Below are 18,257 nucleotides of genomic sequence, written 5' to 3'. Positions count from 1 at the left end.
TATTTATTTATTTTTTATATTTTATTTAAAATTTTTTCCTCAGAATTGAGTGATTCCATATTTTTTTTCCCTCTGCTTGGTCTAAAAAGTAACCGTTACTGACTGCCACAATTTTTTTTCCTGATTTCTTATAGTGTTTCTTAAAGCCAGATAGTTGTCATTTGAAATTACTTTAGTTTTGTGTCATGTCTGTGATCTGCTTTTTTTCTACAAAATTAAACAACTGAATGAACATCCTCTGAGGCCAGGGATTCCATAATTTTTGCCAGGGGTTGTAGTAGTGTCACTCAGCACATTCTAGATCTTTAACATATCTGGAACCAGTTTAAAAGCACTGCTGTAAATACTTAGGGTTTGGTCAGACAGCCAAGAGAAAGTAACATCACAAGACTTCAGTCCAGTGTGCGAAACCGTTCTCTATGTCATCATTCCTCCTACATGACAAAACCTTATCCAGCCATTCTTTGGCTCAGATTAATACATCTCACCTTTACCTTCTTCCTCCATCTTCTCTTTATTCCTTTCTCTGCAGGCCAGATGATCCGGTCAGCCTTCACCCACTCATCATATCTGTAGAGAAACACGGGTTTATCTAACACACCCTGTAACTCGCTCCTTTCTGAAACACTACATTACTGCAAAATTAAAATTACGTTCACACCTGGAAAGGGGTAGAGAAATCCACTGGTCTCAGGACACAGACCACTAACTTTTTACATGTCTAGTTGATATTTTCCACTGCTAGGGTGATGTTTAGTTAAAAATCTTGTCTGTCTAGTGATTAAAAGTGTGTGACAAGACTGAATTTTTTTCAATATTGTGCTTTAAATAACTGAGCCGCTGTTCGCAGATTACAACAACCTGCGCTGTGCCGCTCAGTCACACCACTGACTTCACGAACGAAGCTCGGTCAACAAAGGACAATCGTGTAAAAGTATGCAGTGTCCACATGCTACTTTTACCGTAAATAAAACGCGTTTAACAAGAGCAGCGCACAGAAAGAGTAGCAGAGCAGAGCTGGCCCAGCAAGAGTTACCATAGCAACAATGCATGCCCATATATGGCACACACAAAAAGGTAGCTTAAATCAAATGTATTTTACTACAAAATCTGAATGTGCTGTGAAATTTTGACATGATTATCTTCAACAATCATAAAATTTTGATCATACTAGATTGAGAAATCATAGATACATGGATGGCAAATAAGCGATGCACTGTCGAAGTTTTCCCACCTGCAGAGACTAGAGAGTTCTGTCATTTCTATCATCGGTACACTTCTACACTTCAACTGTGAGAGACAGAATATAAAAAATTTAGAATATCACATTGGATGATTTTTCAGTAATTAATTTGCATTTTATTGCATGAAATAAGTATTTGATCACCAACCAACCAGCAAGAACTCTGGATGTCCCAGACCCATGAGTTTTTCTTAAAGAAGCTCTCCTATTCTGCACTCTTTACCTGTATTAACTGCACCTGTATGAACTTGTTATCTGTATAATAGAATCCTGTCCACACACACCTGTCCACCATGGCCAAGCCCAAAGAGCTGTCTAAGGACACCAGGGACAAAATTGAAGACCTGTACAAGGCTGGGACGGGCTACAGAACAATAGTCAAGCAGTTTGGTGAGAAGGCAACAACTGAAGAAATACAAGATGACTGTCAGTCTTCCTCAGTCTGGGGCTCAATGCAAGATCTCGCCTCATGGAGTAAGGATGATTCTGAGAAAGCCCAGAACTACACAGGAGGAAGAGAACTGGGACCACAGTCACAAAAATTACATGAGTAACACAATACGCCGTCATGGTTTAAAATCCCGCAGGCTATGCAAGGTCCCCTGCTCATGCCAGCATATGTCGAGGCCTGTTTGAAGTTAGCCAGTGACCATCTGGATGAGGCATGGGAGAAGGTCATGTGGTCAGATGAGACCAAAATGGAGCTTTTTGATATTAACTCCACTCGCTGTATTTGGAGGATGAGAACAACCCCAAGAACACTGTCCCAAGTGTGATGCATGGAGGTGGAAAGATCATTTTTGGGGGTGCTCTTCTGCAAAGGGAACAAGACGACTGCACCGTATTGAAGGGAGGATGGATGGGGTCATGTATTGCGAGATTTTGGCAAACAACCTCTTTCCCTCAGTAAGAGCATTGAAGATGGGTCGTGGCTGGGTCTTCCAGCATGACAATGACCCCAAACACAAAGTCAGGGCAACTAAGGAGGGGCTCTGTAAGAAGCATTTCAAGGTCCTGGAGTGGCCTAGACAGTCTCAAGACCTGAACTCCGTAGAAAATCTTTGGAGGGAGCTGAAACTCCAAACCTGAAAGATTTGGAGAAGATCTGTATGGAGGAGTGGAAAAAAATCCCTGCTGCAGTGTGCAAACTTGGTCAAGAACTAAAGGAAATGTCTGACCTCTGTAACTGCAAACAAACATTTCTGTACCAAATTTATTTATTTTTATTCTGTCTCTCACAGTTGAAGTGAACCTATGATAAAAATTGCAGCCCTCTCCATTCTTTGTAGGTAGGAAAACTTGCAAAATCAACAGTGGATCAAATACTTATTTGCCTCACTGTATAACTGTTACCCCCCCAAAAAAATCAAATATTATAGAGCTTACACAGCTGTTTGGGCTGCATAAGACGAGTACAAGGCCAGAATTACAGAGCAAAGTATAAGGTGCACAGTACAATCACATGAAAGCAGAGGATCAAGTAAGCAAATGTTTATTACTTTACATACAGTCAACACAAAATGAAAACATTCTATCATGATATAGATTTACAAATACATTAATTGAATGCATGTGCATGATGCGATGATTAATGCTATGCTGAGGCTTGCTGGCAGAGGATCTCAGCTTCAAAATACCTGGGGCCATGAACTTGGACCAGGAGAACCAGTAACAAAATTGGCGCTACTGGTCCTGACCAGTAGACTCAAAAAATATTTCTCGACCCTGCTGGATACATTCTTATAGAAAAGAGTTATACGAGTGTATTTACCAGTGTATGTTCCATGCAGAACTACTGGTTTGTGACATTTCTATTGTTGTCAATAATAAATACTAAAAATGTTGAAAAACTAAATATTAGCAAACGACCAATAGTTTGAGAACTACAAATAATTTGGTGTGTGGGGACTAAGTCAGCCATACCCGTGCTTAATGTCATAACACAAATGCACACCTACCTGACGTTCCAGCCATAATAGTGCACCAAATAGTACTGCTCTCCATCATCCATGTCAGTCTTCTTGATGTGTGCCTCATAGATCTTCTGAGTCTTTCCTCTGCCGTACTTTACCCTCACCTTTGTCCCCGTGATCGAGTCCCCATCCTCATCATCCCCACTCCTGATGCAACACACACACACACAAAATGTGAATTTCAAATTTTCAGCTAGCTTTTTAGCTGAAATTTAACTTTGCCAAACTAGCAGGAAGCGAAGTTACTGTTAATAAATAAATAGAAGTTGATACTCTGACAAATCAATGCTAAAAACAACAGATCAGATATTCATTTGCAAGAGAAAAGACACCATGTGTGCATGCTTATAGTCTAAGATAGCATCACTCCACACGAGGTGGAATACTTCTAATTTTGAACTATCCGTGGTGCAAATTTGGTGAGAATCCATGAAGCAGTTTTGACATAATCCTTTAAAGTCTATATAAAGTGAAGCTTGATCCAGGATCCGGATCCCCTCCAAAATTCAATGGAGTCTGCCATAGCCTAATATCTCTCTGTGGTGCAAATTTGGTGAGAATCTGAAGTAGTTTTGACGTAATCCTTCAAAGCATATATAAAGTGAAATCTTGAGCCATAATTTGGATTCGGATCCAAATCACCCCCAAAAATTAAAAGATTCTTCCATGGCCTAATATGTATCCGTGTTGAAAATTTCATCAAAATCTGTGCAGTAGTTCTGACGTAATTCTGCTAACAGTAATCCTTCAAAGCCTATATAAATTGATCCAGAATCCAGATCACCTCCAAATTTTAATGGAATCTTCCATGGCCTAATATCTGTGGTGAAAACTTTGTCAAAATTTGTCCAGTAGTTTTGACATAATCCTGCTAACAGTTAGACAAATAAACGCCAATGACTTTATTACATCCTTGGCGGATGTAATTACAGATGCGCAGCAACACAGAAAGGCAACCTGTCCATCTGCATCTCTCCAAACTGTATGTGCTGCAGCTTCCGGTTTGCCATCTTCAGTCACTGGGTCCTCAACACTGAGGCACCTGCAAGCTGGATCACACTCAGAATTGTGCCACATGGGCAAAATTCCTCAGCGGACACTCCCTCACTGCAAGATACTACTCATCTGAGAACCTGTTTACTGGTTCAGTCAGTATACAGTGGTGTCACCCAGCAAGATGTCTCACCTCACTCCTCTCACCCTGTCCCCTTCATCGTCATCATCTTCATTGTCATCATCCTCCTCCTCTTCCGAGCCTCTCTCAGAGTCATCCTGCCGGCGGTTGCTGCGTCTACGCATCTCCTTCTGCTCCTCAGCACCGTTTTCTCCTTCAGATGCTCTCTTCTCCAGTCTGGAGGAGAAATCTCTCTCAGTCTTCACCTGGCTCCCTGCACACCTCCTTCTTCCCTGGAGGAGGAGGACAGGAAAAGGGTCAGTTTACAAAAATTGTTTGCCTTTGAAGTCACTTTCTACTCCCTCTAAGGTATGCATGGCAATGGTTATTACATCATGGAGTCATGTTGGTAAAATATGTAAAAAGTGATGTACTATGTGACTAGATTAGATCAGTGAAGAATCGTTAACAGGATTGTTAAATGTAGGGCTGCAACTAACTAAAAAAAAACAAAAAAATGTTCATTTGTCAATTATTTTTGATTAATTATTTTTAATATTTGATTAATATTTCTCCAGCTTCTTCCCACATCCAAAGACATGCAGGTTCGGTAAATTGGAAACTTTAAATTGTCCGTAAGTGTGCGTATGAACGCGTTTATCTATACAGTGCATCCAGAACGTTTTCACAGTGCTTCACTTTTTAATTTTTTTTTTTTTACATTTTATTATGTTACAGCCTTATTTACAAAATGTTATATTTTCCCCCTCAAAATTCTACACACAATACCCCATAATGACAATGTGAAAATGAGATTTTTGCAAATTTATTTATTAAAAATAACTTAGAAGTCACATGTACATAAGTATACACAACCTTTGCCATGAAGCTCAAAATTGAGCTCAGGTGCATCCCATTTAAACTGATCATCCTGGAGACATTTCTACAGCTGAATCGGAGTACACCTGGGGTAAATTCAGTTGATTTGGAAAGGCACACATCTGTCTACATTTAAGGTCCCACAGTTGACAGCGCATGTCAGAGCACAAACCGAGCATGAAGTCAAAGGAATTGTCTGTAGACCTCCGAGACAGGATTGTCTCAAGGCACAAATCTGGGGAAGGGTACAGAAACATTTCTGCTGCTTTGAAGGACCCCATGAGCACAGTGGCCACCATCATCTGTAAATGGAAGAACTTTGGATCCACCAGTACTGTTCCTACAGCTGGTCATCCGTCTAGGCTGTGCAAGCAAATAGGCCTTAGTAAGGAAGGTGACTTTTTCCAGTACTGTATGTCGGAGCTTACGGACATTCTAGCATGTAATATTTAACCCTAGCCCATTTAATACCAGGTTTCATTTCCCATCTGTCCCAGTTTGCCATCAGTGGGCAAGGGCTCTTTTCTTTTAACCCCCACCACCAGCTTGCTCTTCAGTGGAGTCCATTCTCTGACTAAGCACAGCCACATCACTCTCTGGCACATTATGTAAACAGAGATAGTTATGTAACAGATTACGTTCACGCGCCTCCCCAGTCCAGGTTAAATGCGCCAAATATTTAGCGGGATTTTGCAGAGAACAGCATATGCAAAGCAAGACTGAATACTGGACTGATGTGTGCCTACTGAATGTACAGTAAGTAACAGCAGCTGACAGAATGTTATATAACATAATAGGAGGTAAATCTTTATACGTCTTTTTTTGGGTGGGGGGATGTTGAGAAGTACATTCAGGTAGAATACAGACAAATTAATGTCGTTTTAAACTCAGGATAATGATGGAGGTGGGTGTTTCAGTGAGGGGAAAGGGGCAGTGTTGCATTTGTCACTCACCCGTGGGGAAGACTGTCTCTCTTTCAGCTCCTTTTCACTCTCACTCCCCGTCTCCACAAGAGGCTCCACCTTTGTTGGCAGCATGGAGGGTTGTTGGAGCTCTGTGCCTCCCATCTTCTGAGTGGCAGACGTGGTGGGAGGGCAGGGGTTGTTATGATGGATGGTTCTGAAGGTGATTGAGGCAGAGCGGCAGTATTCCTCAAAACCATACAAGTACCTAATGCACACAAAGTTTGGTTTAGACATGAGGTTTATTCAGGAGTAGTGGGGGTGGCGCATACATTCCATTTCAGAAGCATATTGATCAGGTCACCAAAATTGCACCATTTTAGAGTTGACATTATGGTGGCACCAAAGTTCATAAATGATAATAATAATTGCTGACACCCACAACTCACTTTAGAAAGTTTTTTTTTTTTTTTTTAACAGGTTAAGAAAAATTTACAAAGCTAGTGGTTATACACCAGCTGCAATCAGGATCCAGGTGGGAAAAAAGATGAAAAACCAAAATAATTGTGTGAGTAAATAAAACAATGCACAAATGCTGATCTTACTTTTTGTAGGCAGTCTTGACATTGTAGGAAGCAGCAGAGTTGAGGACAGGAATGCCCAGGTCCATGTAAACCTGCTTCCATATGGAGCTGCTTTCAATCTGACACACACACACACACACACACACACAGAGTAGTGATTGGAATAAAAAGTATAAAAAGTTGAATTTGGAAGCTATGTGGTGTTTGAGGGCTCCACTCTGGACCAAGAATAGTGCTTGAAAAACCTATAGTGCTACTGGGTTTTTAAGATTTAAGTCATAAAAAGAATTTTCTTTGGCACCAGTATAATTTTATTCCTTAGCATTTAGATAGATTCATAATACGGTATTGCCAGTATGATCAAAATTGATGTTGATGCTGTGAGTAAACAATTTAGAAACTCAAATCCTGAGAGGGACAAATTCAATGAATCAGACACCGTGATTTCCAGACTTTTAGCCACTATTTTTTTTTATACGCTTTGAACACTGTGGCTTAAACAATGATGCGGCTAATTTATAGATTTTTACAGGCTTTCTTGTAATTTACTCATAAGTCAAAATACATTCATTAATGTTGTCCATTGGCTGGAAAACGACATCCAAAAATACTTTAATTCCTTGTCATGGCTGAAGAAAAATCCCTCTGTGACAACCGGCCTTTGTGCCACATACCACAGGCAACAGGTGATTCTGTTGACATGCAATGAAATTATCCCATGATCCACAAAGAAAAGAAAAAACATGTTAAAATGACTCGGTTTTGCATCCACACGACATTGTGCGTGCACTCAATACCGTGCTCCTCAATATTTACGTGTTCCACCTTCGGAAAAAAAAAAAGCAGTTACAGTATGTATTTGTGTATGTTAATTAAAAAGTTCAAAAGTATCCTTGTGTCACATCTTTCTGTGTAAATATCTCATGTTACACCATGGCCACCTGCAGCTTATAGACAAGAGCAGCCTATATACACTCAACAAAAATATAAACGCAACACTTTTGGTTTTGCTCCCATTTTGTATGAGATGAACTCAAAGATCTAAAACTTTTTCCACATACACAATATCACCATTTTCCTCAAATATTGTTCACAAACCAGTCTAAATCTGTGATAGTGAGCACTTCTCCTTTGCTGAGATAATCCATCCCACCTCACAGGTGTGCCATATGAAGATGCTGATTAGACACCATGATTAGTGCACAGGTGTGCCTTAGACTGTCCACAATAAAAGGCCACTCTGAAAGGTGCAGTTTTGTTTTATTGGGGGGGGGATACCAGTCAGTATCTGGTGTGACCACCATTTGCCTCATGCAGTGCAACACATCTCCTTCGCATAGAGTTGATCAGGTTGTCAATTGCGGCCTGTGGAATGTTGGTCCACTCTTCAATGGCTGTGCGAAGTTGCTGGATATTGGCAGGAACTGGTACACGCTGTTGTATACGCCGGTCCAGAGCATCCCAAACATGCTCAATGGGTGACATGTCCGTTGAGTATGCCGGCCATGCAAGAACTGGGACATTTTCAGCTTCCAAGAATTGTGTACAGATCCTTGCAACATGGGGTCGTGCATTATCCTGCTGCAACATGAGGTGATGTTCTTGGATGTATGGCACAACAATGGGCCTCAGGATCTCGTCATGGTATCTCTGTGCATTCAAAATGCCATCAATAAAATGCACCTGTGTTCTTCGTCCATAACAGACACCTGCCCATACCATAACCCCACTGCCACCATGGGCCACTCGATCCACAACATTGACATCAGAAAACCGCTCACCCACACGACGCCACACACGCTGTCTGCCATCTGCCCTGGACAGTGTGAACCGGGATTCATCCGTGAAGAGAACACCTCTCCAACGTGCCAAACGCCAGCGAATGTGAGCATTTGCCCACTCAAGTCGGTTACGACGACGAACTGGAGTCAGGTCGAGACCCCGATGAGGACGATGAGCATGCAGATGAGCTTCCCTGAGACGGTTTCTGACAGTTTGTGCAGAAATTCTTTGGTTATGCAAACCAATTGTTTCAGCAGCTGCCCGAGTGGCTGGTCTCAGACGATCTTGGAGGTGAACATGCTGGATGTGGAGGTACTGGGCTGATGTGGTTACACGTGGTCTGCGGTTGTGAGGCTGGTTTGGATGTACTGCCAAATTCTCTGAAACGCCTTTGGAGACGGCTTATGGTAGAGAAATGAACATTCAATACACGAGCAACAGCTCTGGTTGACATTCCTGCTGTCAGCATGCCAATTGCACGCTCCCTCAAATCTTGCGACATCTGTGGCATTGTGCTGTGTGATAAAACTGCACCTTTCAGAGTGGCCTTTTATTGTGGGCAGTCTAAGGCATACCTGTGCACTAATCATGGTGTCTAATCAGCATCTTGATATGGCACACCTGTGAGGTGGGATGGATTATCTCAGCAAAGGAGAATTAAATTTTTGTTGAGTGTATGTACAATTTTTTTTTCTTTTTAAAGTTGGTGGGTGCGGCTTATATTCAGATGCGGAAATTACAGTACTACGACCAACATTTGGTAGATTTGGAAGTGAGTTACAAGAAATCGTACGGATGTTAATGTTTGAGGGGTCACAGGCAATCTCAAAATGTCACGCATGTGCAAATACGCTTCCTTCTGTAGTTAGTCCGCATGATGGCAAAGAAAAGACGATATTCACGATAGAATTTCCCTCCCAGTTGTGTCCTTTTCATTAAACTGAGCTGTAATTTTACAACACGTTATACATGTTAAAATAAATCCACATTACAATGCTTGGATTTCGGCAGAAACTAAAATTCTCTCAGTTTTGTGATATTTGAAAGGCCCTATAGCTTGCTTTCACTCTCGAATCATGTGACGTGTCTCCGCGTAAAAGGCACAACTGAAATTCTGTTGAACCTAGTATAACTTGAATTATAATTAGTAATTTCCGCAACATTTTTCCTGAATATTATGGTCATTTTTGGTGCGATTATTTGCAGAACAGGGCAATAAACAGTCTCATTTGTTGGTTGAGCTCCGTCTGGGGGCAGGAGAAGCGGGGCGACCACGCCTTACCCTTCATCGCTGGTGGAAAATCCACGACCTAAGCCAATCAAAAATCACCAACCCCACATGGGTTGATCACCAATCCATGTGGGGAAGAAGCTCGCTGAGGACATTCTGGTCAAAACGCAACCTGGAGCCAGCCAAAAGTACCAACACTGCCTCCAGGTGGCCAATAGGATGAGTGACACTGCTGTGGGTGAGGCCTGTGTCCAATCCATCTCATTTTGGACAGGAATTTATTTATTTATTTATTTATTTTTTGAGTGGCACAAATAATTTGTCTGGCTACATTTGTACACATGCATTTGAAATTTACAATATATATTTGCATTCTAAGTTATAAAAATGGTTTGTTAAACATGTTTGTGGTTTTCACAGAAAAAAAAAAAAATTCTATTCAGATTTTATGTTTTTGTGTGAATTTAGGTTCACTGTGTTAATATGTCAGAATGAAAGAAAAACCGTGAAGTCACACAGGTGATGATGTGCTAAAAAAAAAAGTCACCAAATTATGAATGCAAACCAAAAGTAGTCAAAAATGGCCAATTATACCCTGGACTTTAGAGGGTTAAAGTAGGCAGGTATGTTTTATTTAGTCCATCTCTAATGTGTCTCCATTTCATTGATTGAACAATGAGGCTTAGGCTTTGGTCAGACAGCCAAGAGGAAATGGCATCACAAGACATCAGCCCAGGATGCGAAACCTTGTACATTATCATCACACCAAGCACACTTCTTCCAATTTCACACCGGTCAGCAGAAGACCACGACTCATTTCAGTTCAACACCAATGCTGCTTTCCAGATTACTGGATTAATTTTAGCTACTGCAAAGTTGATGCAAATACAACATCAGAACACTGAATCTTGTAACTCTGCAACTAACTCTCAAAACTAAAGACTGAGACAGCTAAGACCTTTGGCACTGTTTCTATCGAAAACTACATCTTCCACCAAGAATTTTTGCAGGCAAACCAGACATGGTGAGGTGGGAGCTTACATTTAGTGACCAGTATTACTTTCATCAACCACTCTGTTTTGGTGGTGAAAATCCATCGCAATAGGCTGTAGGCCAGCATGGTCCCATGTGCACCCACCAGACAACCCAAAAAATCTGTTATCAATAGAAAGCTTAGCATGTCTAGAATACAAAAATAACTGGTAATGGTTAAAAAAAAAAAATAAAAAAAATATATATATATATAGTGGGACTTGATATGACATGAGCACTTTCACTGAACTACCCTTGAGAAAAGAAAATGTCCGATTGTGAAATCGTTTTTTCTGCACAACATAAAAAATTACAAAATCATCATCTTTTAAGAAAATGTGACATAAAGATACCAAATGAAAGCTGTCTTTATATGGAATCAATTAATTTTTGAATTATGTGCACAGCTTTGTGTCAAAAGGTATACTTGATTGAAATACGATACTCTTAAAAATAAAAACTGCACAAAAACAAAATTAGGATTACATGTGTAGCACAATGAAAATCTCTACACCTATCTGCACAAAATCTGTATACTGGGGGTGTTACAATACATGCACTTGTATTGAACCGTGCGATACACACGTGGCAGTCTGGTGAGCAGAAATGCACGTGGAATACGCAGTATGACACTTCAGTGTAGGGATTGGGTATTGCTAAGATTTTAATCGATATCAATACCATTATCGATTCCGCTTATTGATCCGATTCCTCATCAATTCCCTTATCGATACCTCTTGTGAATTTTCTGTGTACTAAAATTAGGCTTTATAGGTTTTCTATGTCAACAACATTTTATTGAGTCTTAAAGTAAATAAATATGAAACTGGTCACTGGATCCTTAAACTCTGGACATAATAAACCCTACATGGTGGATCCTTGATCTTTGGGCATAAATCGAAAAACACAATCTGCAGTTTTTGTCAAAAGCATTTCCTTTCAGACACTATTGGCATGAATGCCTTTCTATACATGTGAGCTGAGCTCTTGCAGCTGGCTGTGCTGCACGTCAGGATGTAATTTATAAAAAACGCAGGATGTCTCATTTTGGGAAGAAAAACATTTTAGTCAATTGTAGTTTATTGTCTGTATTGCAGCGTTAGGAAAGAGGTGTCATTTTATTTAAAGCGCCAATTCGTTTTGAAGTTATAAATTCTGAGCATACTCTGTCTCGGCAGAGAGCCGCGCAGCATTTGAAGCTGTGCCAACAGAACAGAGGACAATTCTCGTTTCTTGACAGCAACAAGACAAGCGTCCCAGTTAGTGATTTTAATCCACACAAAAGTGACTCGCGACTGATGGCTTGAAGAGGGGTTAAGAAGCGGACTTGCTGCTTCTGAAGAGCAGCGAATCAAAGAACCAACAAGCCAGCGGATCGAAGCAATGCTTCATTGGTTCACGCTTCAAAGTGGAGTCGCGCTGCAGAAGCGTTTGATTACAGAGCTGCTGCAGGGTCTGTAATCAACGTAGAGAAATGATCATTTTCCCGACAAACACCCTCAAAAACAATGGCCGCCCCAAAGGATCAATAACAGAATTAAGAAAAAAGACTATTGATATCGGTGGATCAAATAATTACTTAACAATACCCGAAAAGAACCGGTTCTCGATACCCAACCTTACTTCAATGTGATTATAGACGTGCGTATTTGTTTCCCCAAGTCATCAACATTTCATCTCATGTCCACAGAATGCGTCCCTCCTGTTTCACAATCTATGCAGGAGGACAGTGGGGTCTTTCTCTCCCTTCGGTGCAGGAGGCGTGGCCACACACCCCCAGCCTGCTGTGTCTAAATCGAACTGAGGAAAACAGCCAGATGAAGGCAGTGATGGAATTCTTTAACTCAGAAACTTTGGAAGCATTAATGAAATTGGTTGGTTTCCTTTTTCTTTAGAAAGATGACCCTAAAAGTGAAAGCGTATTGATACGCGTTTGTGTTGAGTCACTGTCCCTGTAAGAGTCTGTAGGCTTTCGAGTTTAGAAGGAAAACACCACAAACTTATGAGAAAAGTTCACAGATGAGAAGTTTACTGAAAAGTCACAGTGTAGAATGATTTCAAATCTGTACAGAGCGAGTTTGAGATGCCGTCATTTGCGCAGAAGTAAACCAACTTAAACTGACTAAATTTTGAAGGCAGTCTGGCTCCACACATCACCCAACATAAAAACAAGATAGCACGATGCACAGTAAACTCATCCCAACGCGAAGGATATGAGATGGAATCCAATTTCGAAACATTTAATGAAAAAATAAAGTTTACATTTACATTTTGTCTCAGTGTTGGTGGCAGCCAGCAGTTCTCGTACTGCTCACTGATTAAAGCTACTGTATGTAAAAACATAACTCGTACCGAACCGTGACATCTAACCACAAGTGAACCTGTGTACCGTGACACCCCCAGTACATACAGTAGGGTTCAGAATAAAAGTAGTGCTATGTGACTAAAAAGATTAATCCAGGTTTTGAGTATATTTCTTATTGTTACATGGGAAACAAGGTACCAGTAGATTCAATAGATTCTCACAAATCCAACAAGACCAAGCATTCATGATATGCACACTCTTAAGGCTATGAAATTGGGCTATTAGTAAAAAAAAAAAAAAAAAAGTAGAAAAGGGGGTGTTCACAATAATAGTAGCATCTGCTGTTGACGCTACAAACTCAAAACTATTATGTTTAAACTGCTTTTTTTAGCAATCCTGTGAATCACTAAACTAGTATTTAGTTGTATAACCACAGTTTTTCATGATTTCTTCACATCTGCGAGGCATTAATTTTGTTGGTTTGGAACCAAGACTTTGCTTGTTTACTAGTGTGCTTGGGGTCATTCTCTTGTTGAAACACCCATTTCAAGGGCATGTCCTCTTCTGCATAAGGCAACATGACCTCTTCAAGTATTTTGACATATCCAAACTGATCCATGATACCTGGTATGCGATATATAGGCCCATATCATGATGCTTGCACCACCATGCTTCACTGTCTTCACTGTGAACTGTGGCTTGAATTCAGAGTTTGGGGGTCGTCTCACAAACTGTCTGCGGCCCTTGGACCCAAAAAGAACAATATTACTCATCAGTCCACAAAATATTCCTCCATTTCTCTTTAGCCCAGTTGATGTGTTCTTTTGCAAATTGTAACCTCTTCTGCATGTCTTTTATTTAACAAAGGGACTTTGCGGGGATTCTTGCAAATAAATTAGCTTCACACAGGTGTCTTCTAACTGTCACAGCACTTACAGGTAACTCCAGACTGTCTTTGATCATCCTGGAGCTGATCAATGGGTGAGTCTTTGCCATTCTGGTTATTCTTCTATCCATTTTGATGGTTGTTTTCCGTTTTCTTCCATGCGTCTTTTTTTTTGTGTCTATTTTAAAGCATTGGAGATCATTTTAGATGAACAGCCTATAATTTTTTGCACCTGCGTATAAGTTTTCCCCTCTCCAATCAACTTTTTAATCAAACTACACTGTTCTTCTGAACAATGTCTTGAACGTCCAATTTTCCTCAGTCTTTCAAAGAGAAAAGCATGTTCAACAGGTGCTGGCTTCATCCTTAAATAGGGGACACCTGATTCACACCTGTTTGTTCCACAAAATTGATGAACTCACTGACTGAATGCCACACTACTATTATTGTCAACACCCCCTTTTCTACTTTTTTTTTTTACTAATAGCCCAATTTCATAGCCTTAAGAGTGTGCATATCATGAATGCTTGGTCTTGTTGGATTTGTGAGAATCTACTGGTACCTTGTTTCCCATGTAACAATAAAAAAATATACTCAAAACCTGGATTAATCTTTTTAGTCACATAGCACTACTATTATTCTGAACCCTACTGTATGCACCAACTGAAAGTGTGACTTTTCAGCTTTCATTGTGGATAAAGATTATTCAAATCAGACATATAACAACAAAGATATTAGCCTTTTAACAATTTCCTGACATCATATACACACAAACAAGATGGAATGTACCAATGAGTACAATGTGCTTCTTGCATCTTTCAGGCCCATTCCAGATAAGAGAGCACAAACCCCCACGTTGAAGGTTGTAATGACATACTCTTGCCCTACTTCATGTGTGGCCTCTTCTGCTACTCAGAGGAATTTATTGACAGTTTTGTATTTCATATTAGGCTGGGTAATGAAAGGGTAGTAATCCAGTGTTGTCATATGTCATAGCAAGCACCAGTATTTTTTACCATTGCCAGATACTTTTGTAATTACAGAGATTCTAAGATTTCTAATGATACCACATGTGTAGGGTTGTCCGTGTGTGTTGTTGGGGGGGGTGCCCGTGAGACCATGCCGGCCCATGGCTTACTGGGTTCTCTTGGACATTGCTATGGATTTTCACCACCAAAACAGCGTGGTTGATGAAAGTAATACGGCTCAGCTAATGTCAGTTTTGGGGGAGTTGGGGGGGTGGGGGTGGACATAAGACCATGCTGGGCCGTGGCTTACAAGAGCTTTCCATTCAACTATCATCTGACATAAATAACAGCTGACTCCAACTGCCACATTTGTTCTCACCTTTCGGCAGCCTCCCAGCTGGTAGACTAGTCTGAAGAGCTTGAAAAGGTTCAGGTCCTTATAACCCAATACTGGAGGTTTGTTAATTGGAGTTCCTGTCAGATGGAAAAACAGAGGGGCAGACAACACATCAATAAGGCCCCCTTTACACAAGACAGCGGCAGTTGTGAGTCTGTTGTGTGGCTTAAAATGTGCCTGATCAGCAGAGGTGACGCGAAAACACCTTTCTGTGTAACAGCTTCAGAGGCCCTTGTGCATGTTGGTCTCACATGTGTGCTTCAGATGATGTGACATTTCTTTGGAGAGCTGCTGCTTTTTTGACATATATGCTGGATTTTGAGCAGTTTGCCATGATATTTCCTCAATGTTTGCGTGCACTCTGAGTGAGGGAGAGTGGCCAAAATGAGCTAAATATTAAATGGTTAGTTTTGCACGCTCGTCAGTTTGGATTCATTTTGTGTAGGTGTGCATGTGTGAGCGGGCATTTCACTGTCATTCATGGGCATCATCGGCTAAATGTGCAGAAAAATGATACCACTGGACAAATATCACTTTTCACTGGACTTTCTATGGATGGAAAACAACTGAGACATGAATGATTTTTTTTTTTCAAAAACCATTGTAGGGACTGAAAACGTCACATAACCATTGTTCTCTTCAGCAAACTCACTTCCCCGTGGTGTTCTGTGAGTCAAACTCTGAATAATGAGCATGTTCACCAAGCTGGGCATCACAATGTTTAAGTATGAACCACTAGGGTCTTGAGAATGTAGTTTGTTTTTTTTTAACAATCTTTATTCTCTGAATAAAATCCTGGTTGCTCTTTTGCATGAAAAGGCTCAAAAATTGGAATATTTTGCCAAAATAATGATCCCTGCCCCACAAAAGTGTCTTTATTCACAGATGATCAAAAGACATTTCCAAATAGGTATGGAACTATGCTAACTTACTGCACAGTTTCATTGATGCCAGTTGTTGCACCATGCAGCAGTGTGGGAAACAATGTAACTGATTTTTATTTATTTATTTATTTTTAAACAGGTCCATTACTTCACTTGCTGTAAATACAAAACCAGAAGAAAGAAGAAAAAACTAACTGCTTGAAACATGCCTTCTGTAGTGCCCAAGCCTCATGCAACAGGTTTTGCTGGAAGGGGTATAGTTTTATGTAGAGAATGTGTTGAAATACAACCCCTGGCAAACATTATGGAATCACCGGCCTCGGAGGATGTTCATTCAGTTGTTTAATTTTGTAGAAAAAAAGCAGATCACAGACATGACACAAAACTAAAGTCATTTCAAATGGCAACTTTCTGGCTTTAAGAAACACTAAGAAATCAGGAAAAAAAAAATTGTGGCAGTCAGTAACGGTTACTTTTTTAGACCAAGCAGAGGAAAAAAAAATGGAATCACTCAATTCTGAGGAAAAAATTATGGAGTCATGAAAAACAAAAGAACGCTCCAACACATCACTAGTATTTTGTTGCACCACCTCTGGCTTTTATAACAGCTTGCAGTCTCTGAGGCATGGACTTAATGAGTAACAAACCGTACTCTTCATCAATCTGGCTCCAACTTTCTCTGATTGCTGTTGCCAAATCAGCTTTGCAGGTTGGAGCCTTGTCATGGACCATTTTCTTCAACTTCCAAAGATTTTCAATTGGATTAAGATCCGGACTGTTTGCAGGCCATGACATTGACCCTATGTGTCTTTTTGCAAGGAATGTTTTCACAGTTTTTGCTCTATGGCAAGATGCATTATCATCTTGAAAAATGATTTCATCATCCCCAAACATCCTTTCAATTGATGGGATAAGTGTCCAAAATATCAAAGTAAACTTGTGCATTTATTGATGATGTAATGACAGCCATCTCCCCAGTGCCTTTACCTGACATGCAGCCCCATATCATCAATGACTGTGGAAATTTACATGTTCTCTTCAGGCAGTCATCTTTATAAATCTCATTGGAACGGCACCAAACAAAAGTTCCAGCATCATCACCTTGCCCAATGCAGATTCGAGATTCATCACTGAATATGACTTTCATCCAGTCATCCACAGTCCACGATTGCTTTTCCTTAGCCCATTGTAACCTTGTTTTTTTCTGTTTAGGTGTTAATGATGGCTTTCGTTTAGCTTTAAAGTATGTAAATCCCATTTCCTTTAGGCGGTTTCTTACAGTTCGGTCACAGACGTTGACTCCAGTTTCCTCCCATTCGTTCCTCATTTGTTTTGTTGTACATTTTCGATTTTTGAGACATATTGCTTTAAGTTTTCTGTCTTGACGCTTTGATGTCTTCCTTGGTCTACCAGTATGTTTGCCTTTAACAACCTTCCCATGTTTGTATTTGGTCCAGAGTTTAGACACAGCTGACTGAACAACCAACATCTTTTGCAACATTGTGTGATGATTTACCCTCTTAAGAGTTTGATAATCCTTTCCTTTGTTTCAATTGACATCTCTTGTGTTGGAGCCATGATTCATGTCAGTCCACTTGGTGCAACAGCTCTCCAAGGTGTGATCACTCCTTTTTAAATGCAGACTAACAAGCAGATCTGATTTGATGCAGGTGTTAGTTTTGGGAATGAAAATTTACAGGGTGATTTCATAATTTATTCCTCAGAATTGAGTGAGTCCATATTTTTTTCCCCTCTGCTTGGTCTAAAAAAGTAACTGTTACTGACTGCCACAATTTTTTTTTCTTGATTTCTTATAGTGTTTCTTAAAGCCAGAAAGTTGCCATTTGAAATGACTTTAGTTTTGTGTCATGTCTGTGATCTGCTTTTTTCTATAAAATTAAACAACTGAATGAACATCCTCCGAGGCCGGTGATTCCATAATTTTTGCCAGGGGTTGTATATGTGATGGACAGACACTGTGGGACAATGTGCATGTGACAGACAGGCATTGTGGGACATATAGACCATCAAAAATGAACAGTGAAATTACAGACCACATATTTTACAGTAATAACTT

General features: G+C 40.3%; 1 protein-coding gene and 2 non-coding genes across 6 annotated transcripts in view; all 3 read right to left on the bottom strand.

Moving 5' to 3' along the window:
• arid4a (AT rich interactive domain 4A (RBP1-like)) overlaps nt 1–18,257 on the bottom strand; it is a 76,931-nt gene that overhangs the window by 17,692 nt on the left and 40,982 nt on the right. For 3 of the 4 annotated variants that reach the window (XM_034194872.1, XM_034194873.1, XM_034194874.1), the window contains exons 13-18: nt 15,279–15,373; nt 6,717–6,814; nt 6,163–6,379; nt 4,403–4,623; nt 3,202–3,363; nt 489–570 (exon numbers count right to left, since the gene is read on the bottom strand). In XM_034194872.1, the coding sequence (XP_034050763.1) occupies nt 489–570; nt 3,202–3,363; nt 4,403–4,623; nt 6,163–6,379; nt 6,717–6,814; nt 15,279–15,373 (875 nt within the window). The remainder of the gene's footprint in view (nt 1–488; nt 571–3,201; nt 3,364–4,402; nt 4,624–6,162; nt 6,380–6,716; nt 6,815–15,278; nt 15,374–18,257) is intronic. The other variant, XM_034194875.1, reaches the window with a different exon arrangement.
• LOC117501239 lies at nt 355–434 on the bottom strand. The gene has a single exon (XR_004557978.1). It is a non-coding gene; the product is annotated as a small nucleolar RNA SNORD53/SNORD92 (small nucleolar RNA).
• LOC117501238 lies at nt 10,398–10,477 on the bottom strand. The gene has a single exon (XR_004557977.1). It is a non-coding gene; the product is annotated as a small nucleolar RNA SNORD53/SNORD92 (small nucleolar RNA).

This window comes from Thalassophryne amazonica, chromosome 19 (assembly GCF_902500255.1).
Source record: "Thalassophryne amazonica chromosome 19, fThaAma1.1, whole genome shotgun sequence".
NCBI lineage: Eukaryota > Metazoa > Chordata > Actinopteri > Batrachoidiformes > Batrachoididae > Thalassophryne > Thalassophryne amazonica.
This window is presented reverse-complemented; position numbering and strand designations above follow the sequence as displayed.